General features: G+C 41.6%; 1 protein-coding gene across 1 annotated transcript in view; it reads right to left on the reverse strand.

Annotated features, from left to right (window-relative positions):
- LOC124594435 (protein split ends-like) overlaps positions 1–22481 on the reverse strand; it is a 364635-nt gene that overhangs the window by 82929 nt on the left and 259225 nt on the right. Inside the window, exons 4-9 of the mRNA XM_047132811.1 lie at positions 13842–14002; positions 10983–11174; positions 2712–2873; positions 2291–2442; positions 1407–1629; positions 1111–1237 (exon numbers count right to left, since the gene is read on the reverse strand). Of these exons, the coding sequence (XP_046988767.1) occupies positions 1111–1237; positions 1407–1629; positions 2291–2442; positions 2712–2873; positions 10983–11174; positions 13842–14002 (1017 nt within the window). The remainder of the gene's footprint in view (positions 1–1110; positions 1238–1406; positions 1630–2290; positions 2443–2711; positions 2874–10982; positions 11175–13841; positions 14003–22481) is intronic.

Genomic DNA, 22481 nt, shown 5'->3' on the forward strand with positions numbered 1-22481 from the left:
TAATACAAGTATTTGTTGCTATAAACCTAATAAAACACAACTATGTACATTTACAGATGAATGTCTGCATGTTGGAAACTATAACATACAACAGAAAAGTGTTTTAACAAGTTTTTCCTTCCATCATTGCATAGTGGTACTAGATAATTATGCATGACTATCAAGCCAACAAAATATAAGTAGACCTACTAAAAAAGCTCAATACAGTTCAACCCCATTCCTAAAACAGGGGGCAGAAAATTGGTGTGTGTGTGTGTGTGTGTGTGTGTGTGTGTTAGAGAGAGAGAGAGAGAGAGAGAGAGAGAGAGAGAGAGAGAGAGAGAGAGAGGCTTGGAAGGGAGGGGGCTGGGGGTACATGCTGTCATAATTAGCCAGGTGCGGGGTAAGAAAAATGCGAGAGAGATTAAAAAAAAAGTTCTTTACAGGTTAAAAAGCGTTGATATTCATGGAATAAAGCAATACAATAAAGTGATACGCAATAATATGGGTGCAGCCCAACCTTCTAAAAGGAGTAGAAATATTACAATTTTTAATATGCTTAGAGCTGAAGTGTTTTATTCCCAATCTCTCTCTCTCTCTCTCTCTCTCTCTCTCTCTCTCTCTCTCTCTCTCTCACTCCCCCCCCCCCCCCTCCCCCTCTCTCTCTCTCTCTCTCTCTCTCTCTCTCTCTCTCTCTCTCTCTCTCAGAACTGTCATTTCACATTTACTTCTGTCAATGCTCTCTCTGCCCTACTTATTATTCCTGCATTGCATTAATTCCCCACTTTGTTTCCAAATACCTATGCATTTCTCTAACCCAAACACCACAAATATCTTTTAAAACTTGAGTCTTTCTACTTTTAAATAGTCTTTATTATTTCTCTTAGTAGTAATTATTGTTATCGCCCTTTGCAATTCAGTGCCAATTTCTTCTTTAAGTTTCCTTTAAACTGTAACAGATACCACACCCTCTTGCTTTTGAAGAATGGTTATGAATCAATTGGTTGATGCAATGTATACAAGAACTGAAAAATCTGCATTGAACTATTCTGAGGAATGAATCTTGTATTTTTAAAATGCGAGTTCATGCACAGTTTGTCTCAATTTACCCAACATACAATCTGAACTCACAATTATTTCTCCAAATTGTTCAAAATGTTTTCGAAGCTCAGATGAAGTGACGTCTTTCTCCAGGTTTCCAATGAATAAAGTTCGTGTTGCTTTAGGATGAAATTCATCTTGTTCAGCTTCATACAGTCTGAAATACAATTTCAGAAGAGAACATCATTAGCTGCAGTTGTGAAAAAATTATTTCACAATATCTCAGGGAAGAAATACGCCACAAATAACTAAAATAATGGGTTATCAACTATCACCAAAATGTCTAAAGACACATACTGAATCTAGCATAAGTTTGAAGGACAAACCTAGATTCACTCTCATCTACATCATAGCCTTGATAGAATGAAACTTCTATCTTGCACCCAAAGAACTGTTTATCATGAGAATCTTTCAGTGCCTTCTCTGCATCATCAGGTTTCTTGAAACAAACTATAGCGTAGCGATCTCCAGCTTGTCCAATAACTTTAACTGATGTCACTTTCCCGTACCTCTTGTATTCGTGGAAGAGTCCATCCTTAAGACTCGTATCTGCAAAGACAAAATGGAAATGAGATTACCCTATATTCCAAAATACTAAAATAAATAATGTGTTATGACTAAAACAGGAGCTCTGGCGATGTTCAATTAAGTGCTGGTGTCAAATTTTACTGGAAAACTGTGTATAATTAAAGATTTAGGAGTAAACATGGAAAAGAAAAAATGAAAGACGAAAAGAAATATACGTCAAATAACACTATAGGTACCGCAAAGCAATTGTCTATATGTTTATGGCAAAAGCTCAACAGTTTGCCTGTGCTCAGTTGCCATTAAATGTAGAGTTTCTTTCTTTCTTTCTTTCTTTTTTTTTTTTTTTTTTTTTTTTTTTTTTTTACACTGAAACTTGTCTATAACTGGGATTTCTACTGCCTATCATCCACATAATATCTAGACAACGATTCAGTGGTAGTGATTACCATGCTGCACAAAACAAGAAACTAGAAGCTGATGAGTACTTCTATGGAAACCTGTCCCACAAATGCATTCATATTTAGCAATAATCATCTTCGGTCAAAGAAGTTTATAGGTAATTACATACTGAGCACAAGCAGAGGATGGATGAGGATAGCAACTCATTTCCTTTAACTTCATCCTACTAGCATAATCATAGAGACCCACAAAACAAATTTACTTTTCCACTCATAAAACATACCACTGGAGCGGGTGGGAAGATTTCGAACACAGATGGCGAGAGGGCGGCGGTCATCTGTATGAACAGCAGGGCTGACATTGTTCATATGTGCTGCACTCACAGTCGACTGCAGAGACACTCTTCCACTGCCACGTAGTGCTCCATGATGGCTGCTAATATCAGAAACAGAATATGGCTTCAAAAATATTGCACACAATACAATCTGCATAAGAAAACAAAGTTAAGACATCAATGTTTAGCAACAGAGTACTTCCAGAGAAAGCAATCAGGCTCAAATACATACTTGACAGGAAACCTTAAAATTAAATAAAAAATAGATATGTGGTTTACACGTGAGTAATAATTCGTAAGTTTCAAGGAAAGATGAAAACACACATTACAACAAACACCCACAAACAAACATTACACAATACTGACGCACCTATGTGGTGAACATGACTTGTCAGTGGCAGGGGTAGATGTTCCGGAGCTACAGCTGCTGGAGCCAGAGTGGCTCGAGCTGGAGCTGGAGTGAGAATGACTGCGAGATCGAGACCTAGATCTACTGGACGCAGAGTTCGAACGTGACTCGCTGCCCGATCGGCTGCAAAACAAATTCACAAAAACAAATATAAATCACTGTAGCATGTAATGACAAAGATGAGTTTATCACTTAGTAACTTCCAAATTTGATGTCAATAGTAAGAATATATATGTCTTGTATATGCATTTACTACAGCATTAACTTCTGTTCATTTCTTGTTAATTCTGTGTTAATGATGCAGTACAAAGTGGCATTTTAAATTGTAGAACACGTGTGTCAAAAAATTCAGAACATCTGAAGATCAGCTTTTGCCTAGTTCCCATTACTTTTCCATTTTGTGACCACCTCCGTAGTGTAGCGGTAGCGTTAACGCCGACCACACAGGGGACCAGTGTTCGATTCCTGGCAGGGAACTGGGTGTTGTGTGTCCATCATCATTGACTCGCAAGTCACCGATGTGGCGTCACCTAAAAAGGACTTGCAATACGGTGGCCAAACTCCCCCAAATGGGACCTCCCAGCCAACAACGCCATACGATCACCTCCAGTTTTTCCCATTTTGTCTTACGTTTTATATCAGCTCTAAAGCTAAGTTAACTGACACATTGGTTTAAATTTCTTCACTAGCAGAAATATCTATACAGTATTTTAGACACTGTTTCTCTTCTTAAGACTTTTTTTGTGATTCTGCCCCCTCTCTTCCATCCCTCCTACTGAGATTTAGAACAGACAATTACATGCTCATATATTGTAAATATTGTAAACCACTAGGTACAAAACAGTGGAAACAGAGTTTTTCTTTTAAACATAATTAAAAGAAACTCAATGCCTTGGCAGCTGCAATTCTTTTCACAGGGAAAATATGTTCCAGATCCTCATAAAGAAACTTTGGTGGTGAGGCATGAGTTTTTCTATGTACCTTTTACCACGCTCACAAGATGCTTCATTTATAACCCCTTCTGTGAAAGTAGGATCATCCTTCACTCATACCAGAAGAATTGCCATCTAAGCTTCTTGAAGGAAGATCTCAAACACTTTATGTTTCTTCATTATGCTTGCAATTTTTGAAACAATATTTCATATCTCTTTCTTCTTGCTCTTCTTGTGGTTCGTCTAGCATTTTTGCTTGCAGAGCTATCTTTATTTGATGTTTTATATACCTACACTTATGGAATATTTCTTCTGAGTTCATTCTGTAAGCTTTCAGCATTTGACACTACACCAGCCCTGTGTACTAAAGTAATGAGTAAACTCAGTTTATTAAGGACAGTGGAGCTAGACGCCTGCAAATATAAATTTGTATGGGTGGGCTCATAGCAAACGCTGTGTCCTTAAAACCCTTCTTCCTTATTTCAATCTAATACATCCAAAAATGGTAATGTAGAGGGCGACAGACAGCTGCAGAGAAAATAGAGTGAAACATGAGTAGTTCTTGCTTGGGATGAGGCACATGTAAAACCAGCAGCCAGACCATCAGTGGACGTTTACATAGTCCTTTATTCAACCAGTCAACTTGATTCCACCATGAACACGAACAAGTCTTTAATTATTCAATCCAGCTGGTACAGGTATTGAAGTGCATTTCCTTCTTCACGTAATATTCCACACAGAGTGGCAGGCATAGTAATGACCAGTGGTACAGAGAGGCAAGCTGTTTACTCAATGGAGCGTGACACGGATCGCTGACTCGGCGACTGTGATGGTGATGCAAGTGCCGCATGAGGCCCACTGTGGTTGCTGTGCAGGACAAGGGCAGCCAGCAGTATTTTCTGTCTCTATAACAGGCTGCGGCATCCTGGTTGTGTGACGTGGCACGGCATAGCCTGTATTCAAAGGCTGGACTCGAAAATTGTGCTGACAGTGAAGTGCAGCAACGTATTGCTGATGCGGTGTTGGCTGCCCGGGCTGGGCAGACTGGAAGAGGTCCTTCGTTCACGACCCAATGGCAGCAGAGTTTATGGCGAAGACTCCTGGCTGACATAGCACGCACCATGTGTGGCCCTGTTGTGCCGAACATAAGGTACTAGGCTGAGCCAGTGTTTAACTACTGGTTCTCGGCACTGAATTCTTGGAATAGATGTGTTTGTGGGCCACTATGAACCATCTGAAACAGGGCAATGGCCGCTGTCTGGCATAATCGGCAATGAGCGTCAACAATGCTGATGTCACACGTGCTGAAGTGGCTTCTTCAAGCCTGGCCCAAGATACTGACACCTTAAATATTGTAATGGAAGTCTTGTTGCTGCTGAGGGGTACTGATCAAGGGTGAGTGATGGCCAGCTGCATCCAATGCCAAGGCTTGTGACCTGATTTCGGTGGTCGTACCCTAGACGACACGGTGGCCGATATCGTAGTTCAATGACCAGCATGCTGTCTGGCAGTGGCCTCATTGCATTTATGGGCTCTGATTTCCGCTTCAAGTTCTCCTGTAATTTTGCACTTTTATAATCTCCTCCCCTCAGCGACAAAAATTCGCCCTCAAATTTTACTGGAATATACACTGTTTATTTACAGTTATTTACGGTTCTTATTCCACTTTCACTAAAGGGTATTACATTATTTGTCTGACTTCGCCAGCAGTTTTCTACACTCTCTCTCAACAACTGAGTCCATATTTTCTCATTTTCACACTTTACTTGTGGTCATTTTTAGTGATTACCTCACATCACGGGAAATAAATGGGGTTCATGAAAGGTACCCTGCCTGCATAAACTCATAAGCCTTTCTACTTAATATTAACATACTAAAATTCTTGTCTCCCACTTTCTCCTGTCATAGATGATTACATCGCCACATCTGGTAACTAGCAAGAAAAAAAAAACAGAAAAATTATCATACATTACGCTACGATACAGCCTGTATTTACAAAACAATATTACATGGTTTTCAGCACTGACACCAACAAGAAACCACACAATTTCTTTACATTAATCTATATCTTTAGTATCTTGTTATCTGATTATTGTGATCTATGTCAGTAATGAGAACTTTACAAAATAAAGTGGACAATTGTAGCATTTCCACTGCCACCTTCTTAATCATATTAACCTTGCAGAACTCTATAACAAACACAATTCTCAAACTTCATCCGCTCAATATATCAGTAAACACATGTAATACCTCATCAAACACTCAATTCTAATCATCCCTCTTCACAATAAACTCTAATACATCACAGTAAACCTCAATATCTCCACAAACAGATATCTCTCACTCCATGAGAAAACAAGTAATCCTGTAGCCCTGCTTTGCTGTGCTCTTTGATACCACAGACATACTTCCTTGTTCAAAGTTACTTTCCTGTTACCCTCCTGGTCTGTAACACAAATTTGAAAAACTTCATCTAATTTTCCCATCATGTTCTCCTGTCATAACAAACTTTTAACGACGCTGTTGGTGGATTTCTGCTATAATGTTTACTGTGTCCCAGCAAATCTGGATCAGTTTAACTGACATTAGAGCCAATAATTCGTCTCATATCTGTGTGATGCCTCAGTATATTGCTGCTTTGGGGCAGTCACGCATAATGTAAAGACAGAAAATCTGAACCATCCAATTCTGCTTTGACTTTCAAAGCATGCTGTACATGGTCAATGCTGAGCTACCACTGGTTACCTCTACCTTATTATTATATTTATTATTGGAGTTAAAGGTTCAGCTCTCAGGCCCTTACCAAACACTACAGTGGTACCTAACCCCAATATTATACAGTAAAATAAGAAAAGTTCAAACTGAAGGATGTAGGGAATCCCACAAGTGAAGATGTCAAACGTTTGTGCTGCTACTTTTACGTCTTGCTGCCCCTACTGAATCATTGCCTTTGGTCTTCTGCCATCAGCATTCCGTGTATCTTCTTGATTGTCACAGATCCCAAACATCTCAGTTCTGACACCAAATATAATGTATGAATGCACAATCCTCCCTGTTGGGGATTAAAAATGCAGACTAGGGACAGCTGCGGAGAAACCAGAGTGAAACACGAGCAGTTCTTGCTTGCCACAATAGGTTCCGTGTCTTCCTGTGGGCACGGTAAGGTCTGCAAGTGGTTTGGGAGACAGGTGTGATGTATGGTGAAATGGCAGCAGATCAATGGTGGACATTTACAAAGTCCTTTATTCAATCATTAACTTGATTCCAACATGAACAAGGCTTTAACTATTCCATCTGGCTAGTATAGGTACTTAATTGCATTTCCTTCTCCATGTAATATTCTGCACTGAGCAGCAGGGAGAGTAATGGCCAGTAGCACAGAAAGGTGGACTGCTTACTTAGTGGAGTGTCGACACAACGCGCTGCATCAGCAACAGTGACACAGATGCTGCACGAGGACCATTGTGGTTGCATTCCAGGTTAAGACCAGCCAGTCACATCTTCTGTCATTACAGCTGTGACATTTCTTGTGGTGTGGTGATTGCGTTGCCCAGATTTGAAGACTGGACTGACAGTGAAGAGCAGGAACTTGTGGCTGCTGCAGTCTTGGCTGCTTGGGCTGGCCCACACAGACAGATATCCCTCGCCTCTGACATCATAGTGACAAAGTTTACGGTGTTGGCTCCCAACTGACATGCAACAATTGCTGTGCATGACCTTGCCATGCTGAATATGACGTACTGGCTATGTTTAGATATGTGATGCATGTAGTAGCTTTCACGGTACCTGAATAATAATTTTTCTCAGTGCAAAAAATTTGGCCTATTTATTTTCTTCCACACACCACGAAAAGGTCATGTCACTCACCTCCTGCTGCATGCCAATGGTGAAGAAGTTCGAAATTACCGACACGGTCATGAAGAATGCAAAGTTTTGCAGCGTCGGAAGAAGAAACACCTAACAGAAGTGTGCAGATCTTGACAATAAGGAAGTAAGTTCATGTTAAAATGGAGTCAAAGGAAACAAACTATACAATCTAGAATTTGGGGATCAATTGAAAATAATTGATTTCTATTAATCTATTTATTTATGTACCCTTTCTTCTTATTACTGTTATATATTTATATGTACACACACACACACACACACACACACACACACACACACACACACACACACACATATATATATATATATATATATATATATATATATATATATATATATATATATATAAAAATTGGCACATTTTGGCTCGATTGCATTTCTGGGCTCTGACTTCTGTTACAAGTTCTCCTATGGTTTTGTCCCTTAACAGCAGACTGCCATTCATTTCTCGTTACACTGTAAATTTGATATTTTCGTGAATGAAGTTTATATGTTCAAAAAACTCTGATCAATTTATTCTCACCTTGGGGCCAAATTATGAATGTGTCATTGACATACCTCCAGAACACGTCAGTCTTAAAACCGGAGAGCTTAGTGCTCAGTTGATGTTTTGATAGTAACCACCCTACTTTAGTAAGGATTTAATTTTGTAAAATGTTAGTCATTTTATCCAAATTGTGTCCATACTGTTTCTGTATAATGACAAGATGCACAGTACATTGTTTGGTTGCAAAAATCCATCACTTAATGATACACTGCACTATCTGGCAGTGTTTGTAAATGTCTAAATTGTATGTAGCCACATGTGCAGGTTTCAAAATGCATCAGCCAGTTGTGGACAGTGGGAACTAAACTTAACAGTCTATGAAAAGCTAAACAAGTTTTTGTTTATCTGCCCTTAGTGAACACCATTTTTGATTAGGTGCAAAGGATTAAGTTTTCTGGTGTATGTTTAATACTCATAACTTTCTTTTCATATTCATAAGTTGAGCTAAAGGTTTGTGAAAATATAGTTAAGTAACTTGGATAAATGGAGGTAAGTAGCGTTTATGATGCACAAGAGTCTTCATAACAAAAATTACTGCAGTATAATGCTTGTTAGTTTGCAGCAAAATACTTATCAAAATATGATGGGTAATTTGCTGTACAAAAATACCAAACTGTCACTACAATGCAGTTATACCTGCTTTACTACACAAGGATTGAATAATATGTGTAATTCAGACATACGGAATGCAGGCACATTATATTACGTCACTAAACAAATGCCTACAGCTATGAAAGGTCATGGTACTTTACATATTCTTTACATGGACACCACATTTAATGCAAAATCCATTCAAGGGACATTATCCAATTACTGGAGGAACATTCCAATGGCTCGATTTGGGAAACACTAATGGCAATAGCCATGTACTTAACAGCCCATTACCATACAGTAATGATACAAAATACTTAACTAGTCTCCTCTATGCTGAACAATGAGTAGGATGTTAACTATGCTTAGAATTCCCTCATTTTAAGAGATGTGACATTGTTCACGGACATTTTTGTTACTTCATGAGCTGCTTCTTTTGATTTAAGAGAGAACATACTTTACTGAACCAAAAAGTTCAGTAGTGTTTGTGGAAATTACAAGAACAACAACTAAAGTGCTCAGACTGCTACAAATACAGTTTATTAATTAGTAGTACTGTGTAGCAGATAGACCTGTATGTGAAACTTACAAAAAGACTGCACAACCTCTTGCACTGCTAGTGTTATGTTTTATTCAGACATATGAGCACATGTTACCTAATAATGAAATCTTATTTTTCAAACTGTATCAAACTGATTAACGTGTGTTATAAAATGACAAAAAAATCAATTTAATATCAGTAAACTTGTCTACCCTTTGATTTGAAGTGAACAAGGGGAAAGAAATAATAAGCCTTGTGAAACTATAAATAAATTAACCAAAATAAAGACACACTATTCCAAACTACACCCCTTTGCATGTCGGTGAAACCAAAATCTGCTGCTGGGTAACATTCTATGCCATTTTGCTCCACCTCACTGCAACATGCTCGGAACTTCCCCGGCACACTGTACAAAATGTAGTCACGACAGTGCCGTTCGAGCCTGTCTGACTCTTCAACCAAGTGCCTCCTGAAGTCACTCAACGTGCGAATAGTGCTCCAGTGATGATGCATTAAAAGTTTAAACTCACCCCAAATGTACTGAATCATGCCCTTATCAGCAGATAAGATGGGCCATTCCATTCGGTGATCTGTGTCTCCTGGAGGAGGGTGTCCACTAATTGGGTGCAGTGTTCATTCATTATCGTTTCCTAAAATAAACCCATCCTGTCCAATACCAACAGCCTCAAATTACCCTTGACAACTATGAGAGATGTCAACATCGATAAGTGATAGTAGGTTAGGCTAGTGGTGTTTAACGTCCCGTCAACAACGAGGTCATTAGAGACGGAGCGCAAGCTCGGGTTAGGGAAGGATGGGGAAGGAAATCGGCCGTGCCCTTTCAAAGGAACCATCCCGGCATTTGCCTGAAACGATTTAGGGAAATCACGGAAAACCTAAATCAGGGTGGCCAGAGACGGGATTGAACCGTCGTCCTCCCGAATGCGAGTCCAGTGTGCTAACCACTGCGCCACCTTGCTCGGTTAAGTGATAGTAACCCAGCTCCCTGCTGAAGTTGTGAGACTGCACACCTGGGGCGTGAAATGGAACCCGGTTGCATAAACACTTTTCTGTGACGATTAGCTGTCAGAAAAATGTTTCAGTCATCAGCGAAGAGAATACGAAGGCACTAATCGAGTTTCCAAACAAGTTGTTCCCTCTAACACGTTCTTTGCACACCACAGTGCTGGAGGATTTGTAGTGTTGTCTGTAATGGATGCTCAGAGGCCAAATTGATCGTATCGCGACAACTGTGCAGTGCCACTGTAGGTAGCTGTCAGCAGCTGGTGTTTGTCACAACAGGCGAACTTTCAAATTCACCAGGCAACTTACTGCCATTAAGTGACAATGCCAGTGTGGTCTAACATCGAAATGACCCTTCGTTCACAGACTGTTCAGTGTGCATAAGGTGCACTGCCCCTTTCTCAAAAGGAGACACACCAAGCTCTCTTGATGACTGGGTGTTGTGTGATGTCCTTAGGTTACTTAGGTTTAAGTAGTTCTAAGTTCTAGGGGACTGATGACCATAGATGTTAAGTCCCATAGTGCTCAGAGCCATCTGAACCATTTTGAACCAAGCTCTACTGAAATGTTGTGAGAAAGTACGTTTACTTCACATTCTATGCCCAGGTACCCAGCGACTTCTTCTTGTCTGAAGTCGAAAGGTTACTGAAGAAGGGATTCCTGAAACACAAGTATTGAAGTGATGGCAGCAGCTTAGCCGGGATTCACACCTGGACTTGGTCCTCTTCTTGTGGGCGGCGGGCGGCAGGTCCCTGCGGCCGGGCCCGGCGCCCGGGCCGGGCCCCGGGTCGGGGTCGGCATATGGGTCGGCACCCTGGCTGCCCGCCGGGTAGCGCACGCTGCCTGCCGTCGGCTCGTAGCTCCAGTTGTTCGCCAGCGGCCGGTGGTGCGTCGCCTGGCCCCTGCCGAAGCCAACATAGCGCGTTCGTGACACCAGTACACCGACCTCAGCACACTATGCTACGCTGTCCTGCTCTGCCACTTACCGTACCTCCTATACTGCCAAATCGACGTGAGCGAGCGAGCGAGCAACCTTTCTGTCAGGCTGCCCAGCTCTTCGCAACCATAATCATTATGATACGTTCAATGAACAGGTACAGCGTAAAAAAAATTCAGTCAAGGTCAATCAGTGTTACTTCGCTGATTTAAGACGAGGAAAAGTTCAATTATCATCACAGATCTGAATGGTTTCTTCCAATAGTTCGTAGATCTGAACGATCAACAGATGGTAATAGGGCAGCTTTAATTACTTTCTCATGTCCTGCGTTTTTGTGATCATCGGCAATGAAATAAGGTTTAAAGAATCCAATCATGTCATTTACTCAACGAAAGAAGACAAAGATTTATCCCCCCCTCCGGTACTGCGAAGAGCAGAGTTCAAGTACGGCTGTTTGGGGGACAGAAGAGAGGTCACACTTGCGGCTGTTTTGGAGGAACCATTTCAACATTCGGTTATGGTGATTTATAAAAACCCAGCTGGGATGGCTTGGCGTGCATTCTAAGACACTCCTTAACAACTGTGAGTCTTGTACTGCTTCCTACTGTCAAATTTAGTTAATGAAAAGTGGCCCCCAGTCTAAGAAAGCTACTGGTCTCACTTCCATTTGGCAGGCTGTTCCCAGTTTCCGTATGTCTTCACGAGCTACCACTCTATACGCCAATTTAAGCACTTGCTGCACGCCGAGCCGACATGACAATGTTCCACGACAATCAGTACGAATTATGGCATTTCCTGCCATTCTAAAAACAACCGGGAGAAAAGTGGAATCAGTTTTAAAGCAAAGGTAGCAAGGCGCATACTGCGGTGCCGGTGGTACGTAGAAAATAACTCTTGCTCGGAGCCGTACCAGACTTCGCCACTACCAGACCACAAATGTTCGTAAGCGTACACGCTTGATGGAAGTGGAAAGAGCATCTCGCCACATCCGCGAAGTGGACTGAGATAACAATCATTCGCTTGCCCGATACGACAGAACGTGCCTCGTCATACAGTTCCAACACGTCCACAACGCACGTGGCTGGCTGTTGTTTATCTCCTGTCAGCTGTACCCATACTTGTACACTGCATGCAGTTAGCTTCACTATAACGGCCAGTATGGTTGCTGATGTGGTGTACGGAGAAACATTTACCACTAGCACGTATGTACTGACAAGTTACAGCCGAAACTAGAGTACTATGAAAATGGATAGGCAAGTGTGAAGATGGCTTACAGTAGGCAACTGAAGAGACTCACTACAAGGGGAGAGGCTTCCTTTCCGTCTCGTGACTGCCCACGATCTCTGTCACTTGACGTCCAAAAAATATTGTCCTACCAGTAGACTTCATTGTCAGCCTTGCTGAGTTTCACTATTCGCCATTTACAGTCTCCCAGTTTAACTCATGAATAGCATCAATGAAAAAGAAGGAAAATTCTTGTGAAATTTCCACGCAGATATCATACCAACTCGTAAGCAAGAAACGGACGAGAAAGTTCTACCATTGGCGATGTTTTAACTGAATAAAATTAAACTTGCATCGAGACTAAAAAAAAATTCAGTGCATAGTTGCGTACACAATATCAGTTTTAAAAAAATTATTGATACAGCAGCTACTGATGTCATATGCACACAAATGCTGACTTTGACCGATATTGCCTCGGAAGTTCACTGCAATGGAGAGGTGATACGATTCAATTTATTTACGTCGCTCGAACAAAGTCCTGTCAGTTACCGCTATAATGATGACAATTCCATTCGTGAAAATGTTTTTAGAACGACGTGTACCATTGTCTTGGGCACGTCACAATGAACACAAGACTAGCTGTTGCACTCCTCCTGTACCAACCACACATTCTTCTCAGCTTCGGACAGTAATTAACAGCCGTCACCGATAGTAAAAAATGATTATATTGATTACGACTGTCGACAAAATATACGCAGAATTTGCCGTATTCCCACGAGAGACTTCATTTGTTGCGCTCGGGAGAAAATCTGCGTGACTACGTACAATGATCATGGTGCTGCACTACTCCTGTACCAACCACACATTCTTCTCAGCTTCGGACAGTAATTAACAGCCGTCACCGATAGTAAAAAATGATTATATTGATTACGACTGTCGACAAAATATACGCAGAATTTGCCGTATTCCCACGAGAGACTTCATTTGTTGCGCTCGGGAGAAAATCTGCGTGACTACGTACAATGATCATGGTGCTTGTAGCTCGTAATTTCCGACAGCGTTCGCTACGTATGTGGCTACAGGACAGATACAGTACAAAACACAATAGGCATAACAAAGCATCCAACACAGATAGGCACAAGATCACGGCATTACCACAAGTTTTCTACGGCAAAGCATACACATAAAGAGACACAAAATGTAGTGTGATAAATATATACTGCAGAACACTGAGAACAAAAGCATGCAAGACTACTGTAATGGCAGACACTTAAGAGAGAGCGAGAGCTATCAAGATGGGAATGTGTGCGTGTGTGTGTGTGTGTGTGTGTGTGTGTGTGTGTGTGCACAGCGGTCAACGCAGACACTGCCCCGGTCCCTAGCGGCTTGGTGCGGGTGCGGCGAGTACCTGTCGAGCAGCGGTGGGTAGGGCCCGTTGCGGTAGAGGCGCTCCCGCTCCCTGGCGCGGCCGCGCAGGGGGTCTGCGGCGGACCACGCGGCAGCGGCGGCCACGGCGGCGCGGCGCAGGTACACCGCGTCACCCTCGCGCGCGTAGAAGTGGCTAGACCGCTCGAAATCATCGCCGCCCCTGAAACACACACACTGCATGCCACCGGCGGCTCACGCGCCGGCACCGGCTCCGACCCGTCATCGCGCTGTCTCGCGAGGGCCACCCCTCCTAACGTACAATAATATTCTGCCGGACAGGGATCCCAACGCGATCTCTATCTCCGCTGACGGTACTCGGCTGCCCCATAAACCCGTACTGATCGTTCGAGGCTTTCATCTGGCGTAATGTTAACCCTCCCAAACATCACATTCGAGCCACTCTGACCCATCCGCAGATGGAGACACTTATTATATAGTTACAGATCTTTTCCCCGCATTGTACGCGTCATTTCGCATTAGAGACCTCTGCGCTTGCCGCCTGCAGTTCAGCTCATTCGGAGGGAATTGCAACTGCGAAAACTGTGCAATAATTTACAAAGTTCTCCTCTTCTCGCCGCAGTTGATTAATAGTGTGCTTTCGGGGGTATAGTGTGCTTTCGGGTGTATAGTGTGCTTTCGGGTGTACAGCGGAGTTGTTACTTCTTCATTTTATGTACTACATTTTGACGACTGACCCAATCGTCGTCATAAGGTGCTAAGAGCTGTTAGTTATGCATACTCATTGCTTGTACTCCAAGCCATTCCAGTTGTGCATAAAACAAGAGTCAACAACTCAGCTGTACGCCCGAAAACATGGCATTAATACAAAGGTATACTCTGAATCGTGTCAATACGATGAATCTTTACGTGGACTGTGCCGTAAGTCGAAAGTTCTGCCTTCTCACAATTGTGACGAAGGTGAAAAATCATCTAGGGTATTATTAAACCGCTTCAGCTGTACTGAGTCCTTTATTTTTAAATCATTATCGGTTTCATGGCACTAAAAGCCACATCTTCAGGTGACATATAACTAAAACATAAGAGAGCACGTGGCTGCGCCTCCTATTTGCGATTGCGTACACATCGAAGAAGCCGACCAATCCACCATATTGTAATTCGGCTCTTTTATTCCATGACATACGGCATTTTAACAGTGTTTTGTTCTGAGTGACAACGAATGTTGAGTACAAAATTTCAACCTTTATAGCCTTTATTTAGGTTCACCTGAAGATATGGCTTTTGGTGCCTCGAAACTGGTAGTTATCTAAACATACAGGACTAAATACAGCTGAAGCGGTTTATTAATATCCAAGTAGATTACTCACGGCTGTGGTTGCCCCACCTACAAGGTTGTCTGCAGAAGGTGAAGAAGACTGTTTAGAAGAAAGAAACGAAAACGGGGTTTTAACGCCCCGCCGGCGACGAGGGCATTAGAGACGAAGCACAAACTCGGATTAGTGAAGGGAATCAGCCGTGACTTTTAAAGGAACAAGCCTAGCATGCAGGTAAATCGCGGAAAACCTAAACCTAGAACGTCGAACGAGAAATTAAACCACCGATAACCCGAATAAGAATTCAGTCTATTCCCACTGCCCACGTGGCTCACTAATCAGCCGTAGCATTTATAAACGAACCACTCCGGTGTTTCGGAAAACCGTCGAAACTCTGAACGCGGAATGAATGTCGTTCCTTATACATTCAGTCAATCGTCGTAACAACTGAGACACCCCACACGGGTCGATTTCTGCAGGTAAATCCGGCAGTGATATGAACTACAATGATGAGCAAAGAACAAAGATAGAAGGGAGAGTTCAGACATCGGCCCATGTAACTTAAATTTATATACTAATACCGCTCACGTAGTAACTAATTAAATTACTGCTCTATATCTGACCATTACTATTTCACTTGTAATGTTGCAGTAGGAAAATATGGATTATCTGAATGTCAAATGATATGTTCTGCGTATGAAAAATATTTGTAACCTTCTTAATAACAGTAATCGATTATGAAACAGAAATTTAAAAAGTAAGTCGCAGCTGACTAACCCGACGTTCACAATGGAAGACTGAATTATATATAATTAACCTATGGGCGTTTCCGTAATCAGTGACTCTTTCTGTATGGAAATTGCATTGAAGACACCACGAAGGTTCAGTTTCGAGTCCCTGGCCGGCATACAAATACAGTTTCGTTGGCGTAATTCAACACATAGCACGCTACAAATCGTAAATTTCTTTCTGAATATTGGAGAGGAGATATACAGAGGGCTGCATCGCATTCCAAGCTGGGTGACTCAAAAGTTATGACGGTGAAGATGTGAGCAGCAAACCAATAGAGTCATTGTACTCATAACAGACGTTGCTGACCCAGAGCACCAATCATACTCTTCTGTAATTGTGACTGATGACGTACAATGGTGAAGAAATATTTTGTAACGGGAGGAAAACAAAACGTGAAGTTAAGCCAGCTGGTTTCCGTGTTTTCAGTGAATAAAATATGACAGCAGCCAACTGAAATGATTCATTCAAAGTCTCTCTATTCATCACGTTTCTCCACACGCAAATATCAGTTAGCTAAGTCAAGGCCCCCCCCCCCCCCCCCGCCCGACCCCCCAAGTGCCTATAACCCAGGACCCAACCGATAGTTTAACAAACTGCGAAGATCTAACAAGGGAACCTCCCCATCGCACCCCCCTCAGATACAGTTATAAGTTGGCACAGTGGATAGGCCATGAAAAACTGAACACAGATCAATAGAGAAAACAGGAAGAAGTTGTGTGGAACTATGAAAAAAATAAGTAAAATATACAAACTGAGTAGTCCAAGCACAAGATAGGCAACATCAAGGATATTATGAACTCAGGAGTGCCGTGGTCCCGTGGTTAGCGTGAGCAGCTGCGGCACGAGAGGTCCTTGGTTCAAGTCTTCCCTCGAGTGAAAAGTTTACTTTTTTTTATTTTCGCGAAGTTATGATCTGCCCTTTCGTTCATTGACGTCTCTGTTCGCTGTAATAAGTTTAGTGTCTGTGTTTTGCGGCCGCACCGCAAAACCGTGCGATTAGTAGACGAAAGGACGTGCCTCTCCAATGGGAACCGAAAACATTTGATCGCAAGGTCATAGGTCAACCGATTCCTCCACAGGAAAACACGTCTGATATGTTCTATACGACACTTGGTGACGGCATGTGCGTCACATGACAGGAACATGCTGTCGACCCACCTAACTTGTACACTTGGCGAATGGGTAACAAGATTCTTCTATCTTGCCCGATTTAGGTTTTCTTGTGGATGTGATAACAAATGAATGCAACCGTTTCACAGTCGCACAGTCTTCCTTGTGCTCTGCCAAAACATATGTTTTTAACGTTTTCAAATTTTTCCGTGGGTAGAGCGTCAAATCCATCGGACGAACAGACGGACAGATAATAATTGTCTGAAAATAAAAAAGTAAACTTTTCACCATACCCCCATGAACCATGGACCTTGACGTTGGTGGGGAGGCTTGCGTGCCTCAGCGATACAGATGGCCGTACCGTAGGTGCAACCACAACGTAGGGGTATCTGTTGAGAGGCCAGACAAACGTGTGGTTCCTGAAGAGGGGCAGCAGCCTTTTCAGTAGTTGCAGGGGCAACAGTCTGGATGATTGACTGATCTGGCCTTGTAACACTAACCAAAATGGCCTTGCTGTGCTGGTATTGCGAACAGCTGAAAGCAAGGGGAAACTACAGCCGTAATTTTTCCCGAGGACATGCAGCTTTACTGTATGATTAAATGATTATGGCGTCCTCTTGGGTAAAATATTCCGTAGGTAAAGTAGTCCCCCATTCGGATCTCCGGACGGGGACTACTCAAGAGGACGTTGTTATCAGGAGAAAGAAAACTGGCGTTCTACGGAGTGGAGCGTGGAATGTCAGATCCCTTAATCGGGCAGGTAGGTTAGAAAATATAAAAAGGGAAATGGATAGGTTAAAGTTGGATATAGTGGGAATTAGTGAAGTTCGGTGGCAGGAGGAACAAGACTTTTGGTCAGGCGAATACAGAGTTATAAATACAAAATCAAATAGGGATAATGCAGGAGTAGGTTTAATAATGAATAAAAAAAAAGGAATGCGGGTAAGCTACTACAAACAGCATAGTGAATGCCTTATTGTGGCCAAGATAGACACAAAGCCCACACCTACCACAGTAGTACAAGTTTATACACCAACTAGCTCCGCAGATGACGAAGAGATTGGTGAAATGTATGATGAGATAAAAGAAATTATTCAGATAGTGAAGGGAGACGAAAATTTAATAGTCGTGGGTGTCTGGAATTTGAAAGTAGGAAAAGGGAGATAAGGAAATGTAGTACGTGAATATGGATTGGGGGGAAGAAATGAAAGAGGAAGCCGCCTGGTAGAATTTTGCACAGAGCATAACTTAATCATAGCTAACACTTGGTTCAAGAATCGTGAAAGAAGGTTGTATACATGGAAGAAGCCTGGAAATACTAGAAGGTATCAGATAGATTATATAATGGTAAGACAGAGATTTAGGAACCAGGTTTTAAATTGTAAGACATTTCCAGGGGCAGATGTGGACTCTGACCACAATCTATTGGTTAGGAACTGTAGATTAAAACTGAAGAAACTGCAAAAAGGTGGGAATTTAAGGAGATGGGACCTGGATAAACTGACTAAACCAGAGATTGTACAGATTTTCAGGGAGAGCATAAGGGAACAATTGACAGGAATGGGGGAAAGAAATGCAGTAGAAGAAGAATGGGTAGCTCTGAGGGATGAAGTAGTGAAGGCAGCAGAGGATCAAGTAGGTAAAAAGACAAGGGCTAGTAGAAATCCTTGGGTAACAGAAGAAATATTGAATTTAATTGATGAAAGGAGAAAATATAAAAATGCAGTAAATGAAGCAGGCAAAAAGGAATACAAACGTCTCAAAAATGAGATCAATAGGAAGTGTAAAATGGCTAAGCAGGGATGGATAGAGGACAAATGTAAGGATGTAGAGGCTTATCTCACTAGGGTAAGATAGATACTGCCTACAGGAAAATTAAAGAGACCTTTGGAGAAAAGAGAACCACATGTATGAATATCAAGAGCTCAGATGGAAACCCAGTTCTAAGCAAAGAAGGGAAAGCAGAAAGGTGAAAGGAGTATATAGAGGATCTATACAAGGGCAATGTACTTGAGGACAATATTATGGAAATGGAGGAGGATGTAGATAAAGATGAAATGGGAGATACGATACTGCGTGAAGAGTTTGACAGAGCACTGAAAGACCTGAGTCGAAATAAGGCCCCGGGAGTAGACAACATTCCATTAGAACTACTGACGGCCTTGGGAGAGCCAGTCCTGACAAAACTCTACCATCTGGTGAGCAAGATGTACGAGACAGGCGAAATACCCTCAGACTTCAAGAAGAATATAATAATTCCAATCCCAAAGAAACCAGATGTTGACAGATGTGAAAATTACCGAACTATCAGTTTAGTAAGTCACAGCTGCATAAATACTAACGCGAATTCTTTACAGACGAATGGAAAAACTGGTAGAAGCCGACCTTGGGGAAGATCAGTTTGGATTCCACAGAAATGTTGCAACACGTGAGGCAATACTGACCCTACGACTTATCTTAGAAAATAGATTAAGGAAAGGCAACCTACGTTTCTAACATTTATAGACTTAGAGAAAGCTTTTGACAATGTTGACTGGAATACTCTCTTTCAAATTCTAAAGATGGCAGGGGTAAAATACAGGTAGCGAAGGCCTATTACAATTTGTACAGAAACCAGATGGCAGTTATGAGTCGAGGGGTATGATAGGGAAGCAGCAGTTGGGAAGGGAGTGAGACAGGGTTGTAGCCTCTTCCCGATGTTATTCAATCTGTATATTGAGCAAGCAGTAATGGAAACAAAAGTAAAATTTGGAGTAGGTATTAAAATCCATGGAGAAGAAATAAAAACGTTGAGGTTCGCCGATGACATTGTAATTCTGTCAGAGACAGCAAAGGACTTGGAAGAGCAGTTGAACGGAATGGACAGTGTCTTGAAAGGAGGATATAAGATGAACATCAACAAAAGCAAAACATGGATAATGGAATGTAGTCGAATTAAGTCGGGTGATGCTGAGGGAATTAGATTAGGAAATGAGACACTTAAAGTAGTAAAGGAGTTTTGCTATTTGGGGAGTAAAATAACTGATGATGGTCGAAGTAGAGAAAATATAAAATGTAGACTGGCAATGGCAAGGAAAGCATTTCTAAAGAAGAGAAATTTGTTAACATCGAGTATAGATTTAAGTGTCAGGAAGTCGTTTCTGAAAGTATTTGTATGGAGTGTAGCCATGTATAGAAGTGAAACATGGACGATAAATAGTTTAGACAAGAAGAGAATAGAAGCTTTCGAAATGTGGTGCTACAGAAGAATGCTGAAGATTAGACGGGTAGATCACGTAATTAATGAGGAGGTATTGAACAGAATTTGTGGCACGACTTGACAAGAAGAAGGGACCGGTTGGTAGGACATGTTCTGAGACATCAAGGGATCACCAATTTAGCATTGGAGGGCAGCGTGGAGGGTAAAATTCGTAGAGGGAGACCAAGAGATGAATACACTAAGCAGATTCAGAAGGATGTAGGCCGCAGTAAGTACTGGGAGATGAAGAAGCTTGCACAGGACAGAGTAGCATGGAGAGCTGCATCAAACCAGTCTCAGGACTGAAGACAACAACAACAACAACAACAACAAACTTTTCACTCGAGGGAAGACTTGAACCAAGGACCTCTCGTTCCGCAGCTGCTCATGCTAACCACGGGACCATGGCGCTCCTGAGCTCATACTATCCCTGATGTTGCCTATCTTGCGCATGGACTACACAGTTTGTATATTTTGCTTATTTTTTTCATAGTTCCACACAACTTCTTCCTGTTTTCTCGACTGATCTGTGTTCAGTTTTTCAAGGCCTATCCACTGTGCCAACTTACAACTAAATCTGAGGCGGGTGCGATGGGGAGGTTCCCGTGTAAGAACAGCGTTCTGCGGCCAGTGGTTAGCTGTATGCTCTAGCGCTGACAGCTATTTCCATTTTGGTTAGGATATACTGAAACACAGAAACCCTAGTCTTCCTCCAGCGTAGTTTATTATCATGCACATGTCTAAAATCCAACGTGGAATTATGACATTACGATGATGAGAGTAATCAATTAAAACACATGGATACAATATGTATTGCTAATACAAAAGATTTGTACACAGAAATTTGCAAAAGGAAAGACTAAAGAATTTGCTATAATCTTTCATGGTTCAATTTGCATGACATTAAAATTCGCCCTGATTGCATCTGAAATTTTGTTATCCATTAGAATTATTTTAATGGAAAAAATGGCCTCAAGTGGCCAATTAAATATTTCAAGAAAGATGGAGTTTCTGACAAAAGTGAAATTTACGGCTCAGTTTGGCGAGTGGGCACGGATAGCCACGTACTTCTGATTAGCTACCCTAACAAGACGTTTCCGCCATCTTTTTGTTAAGTACAGCGTCCCGTTAACCGTTGGGCACGTCAACAGATAATGAATGACACAGTTACTAATAAGAACACAGGCAACATGTACATGGAAGCACACTGAGACATCGTGTAGAAACATGCTGCGGGTGAGATACAGCCCTCTTCCAGAACACACAAGCAAACAGCACACATGATAAAGAATCAGTGCTCCATTAACATGGACATTCTGAGGAAACTTGCGGGTTGCTATGTATATGCTATTTATACAACTAAAGCTTGTTATATAACCAGGTGAAACACGACACTGAAATGCAATATACATTAGTAAAAATAACAGTAAGAAACTTAAAACATCGTAACACATAGGAACATATTTGCGTGCAGGGATTAACACACACAAAGAATTTTAAATTTTGAACTGTTTCCAGCATTCCTATTTTAAGCAAGAAAGAAAAAAAAAGGGCGCAACGTCTCTCAGCGGTTGACATTATATATAAAGTCATACAGCTTACAAATGACAATCCACTGCGAACTTCTGATCTCACAAACGTATATATGGAACACAATTAATTGCTTCATAGAGTTTAATTTTCCATCTTGTTTTCCGGAATAATGCCATTATTCAATAGTGCATAAAACGTCAAGTACATATATCGATATAAACTTGCGACTAATCTGTTGTAATGCAGTACTGGCCACGTTTGAGATCATCAAGTTAGATCCTTGTTTCGAACACAAGAACATGAGTTACTATCGATCTGCCGTAGTAGTTCAAGTTTCCATTGCTTTGCCGCAAGCCTTAGCACCGAAACCAATCATATCAAATAGAGGAAACAATCAAAGGCAGAATAGCGTAAAACATTTCAGAATTCGTTGGATGAAATTTTAGAAAATGGAACACATCATGAAAGCTTGACTAGTAATTTTCCAAAAACCTAACGGTTCCGTGTACTCCACCTTCGCTGCGGTAATCTTGCCTCAAAAGTACTTTTTTTACGCTATCGACCATATACAAGTTTAAATGCTTTAGGGCTAACCTAGGTATTTAGCTGGATTAGCCAGGAGCGTTAAAGATTTTTTCGACTTCGTAGCGTTGCACAAGATTTGAGTAGACGCCAT

Source organism: Schistocerca americana, chromosome 2, assembly GCF_021461395.2.
Source record: "Schistocerca americana isolate TAMUIC-IGC-003095 chromosome 2, iqSchAmer2.1, whole genome shotgun sequence".
Classification (NCBI taxonomy): domain Eukaryota; kingdom Metazoa; phylum Arthropoda; class Insecta; order Orthoptera; family Acrididae; genus Schistocerca; species Schistocerca americana.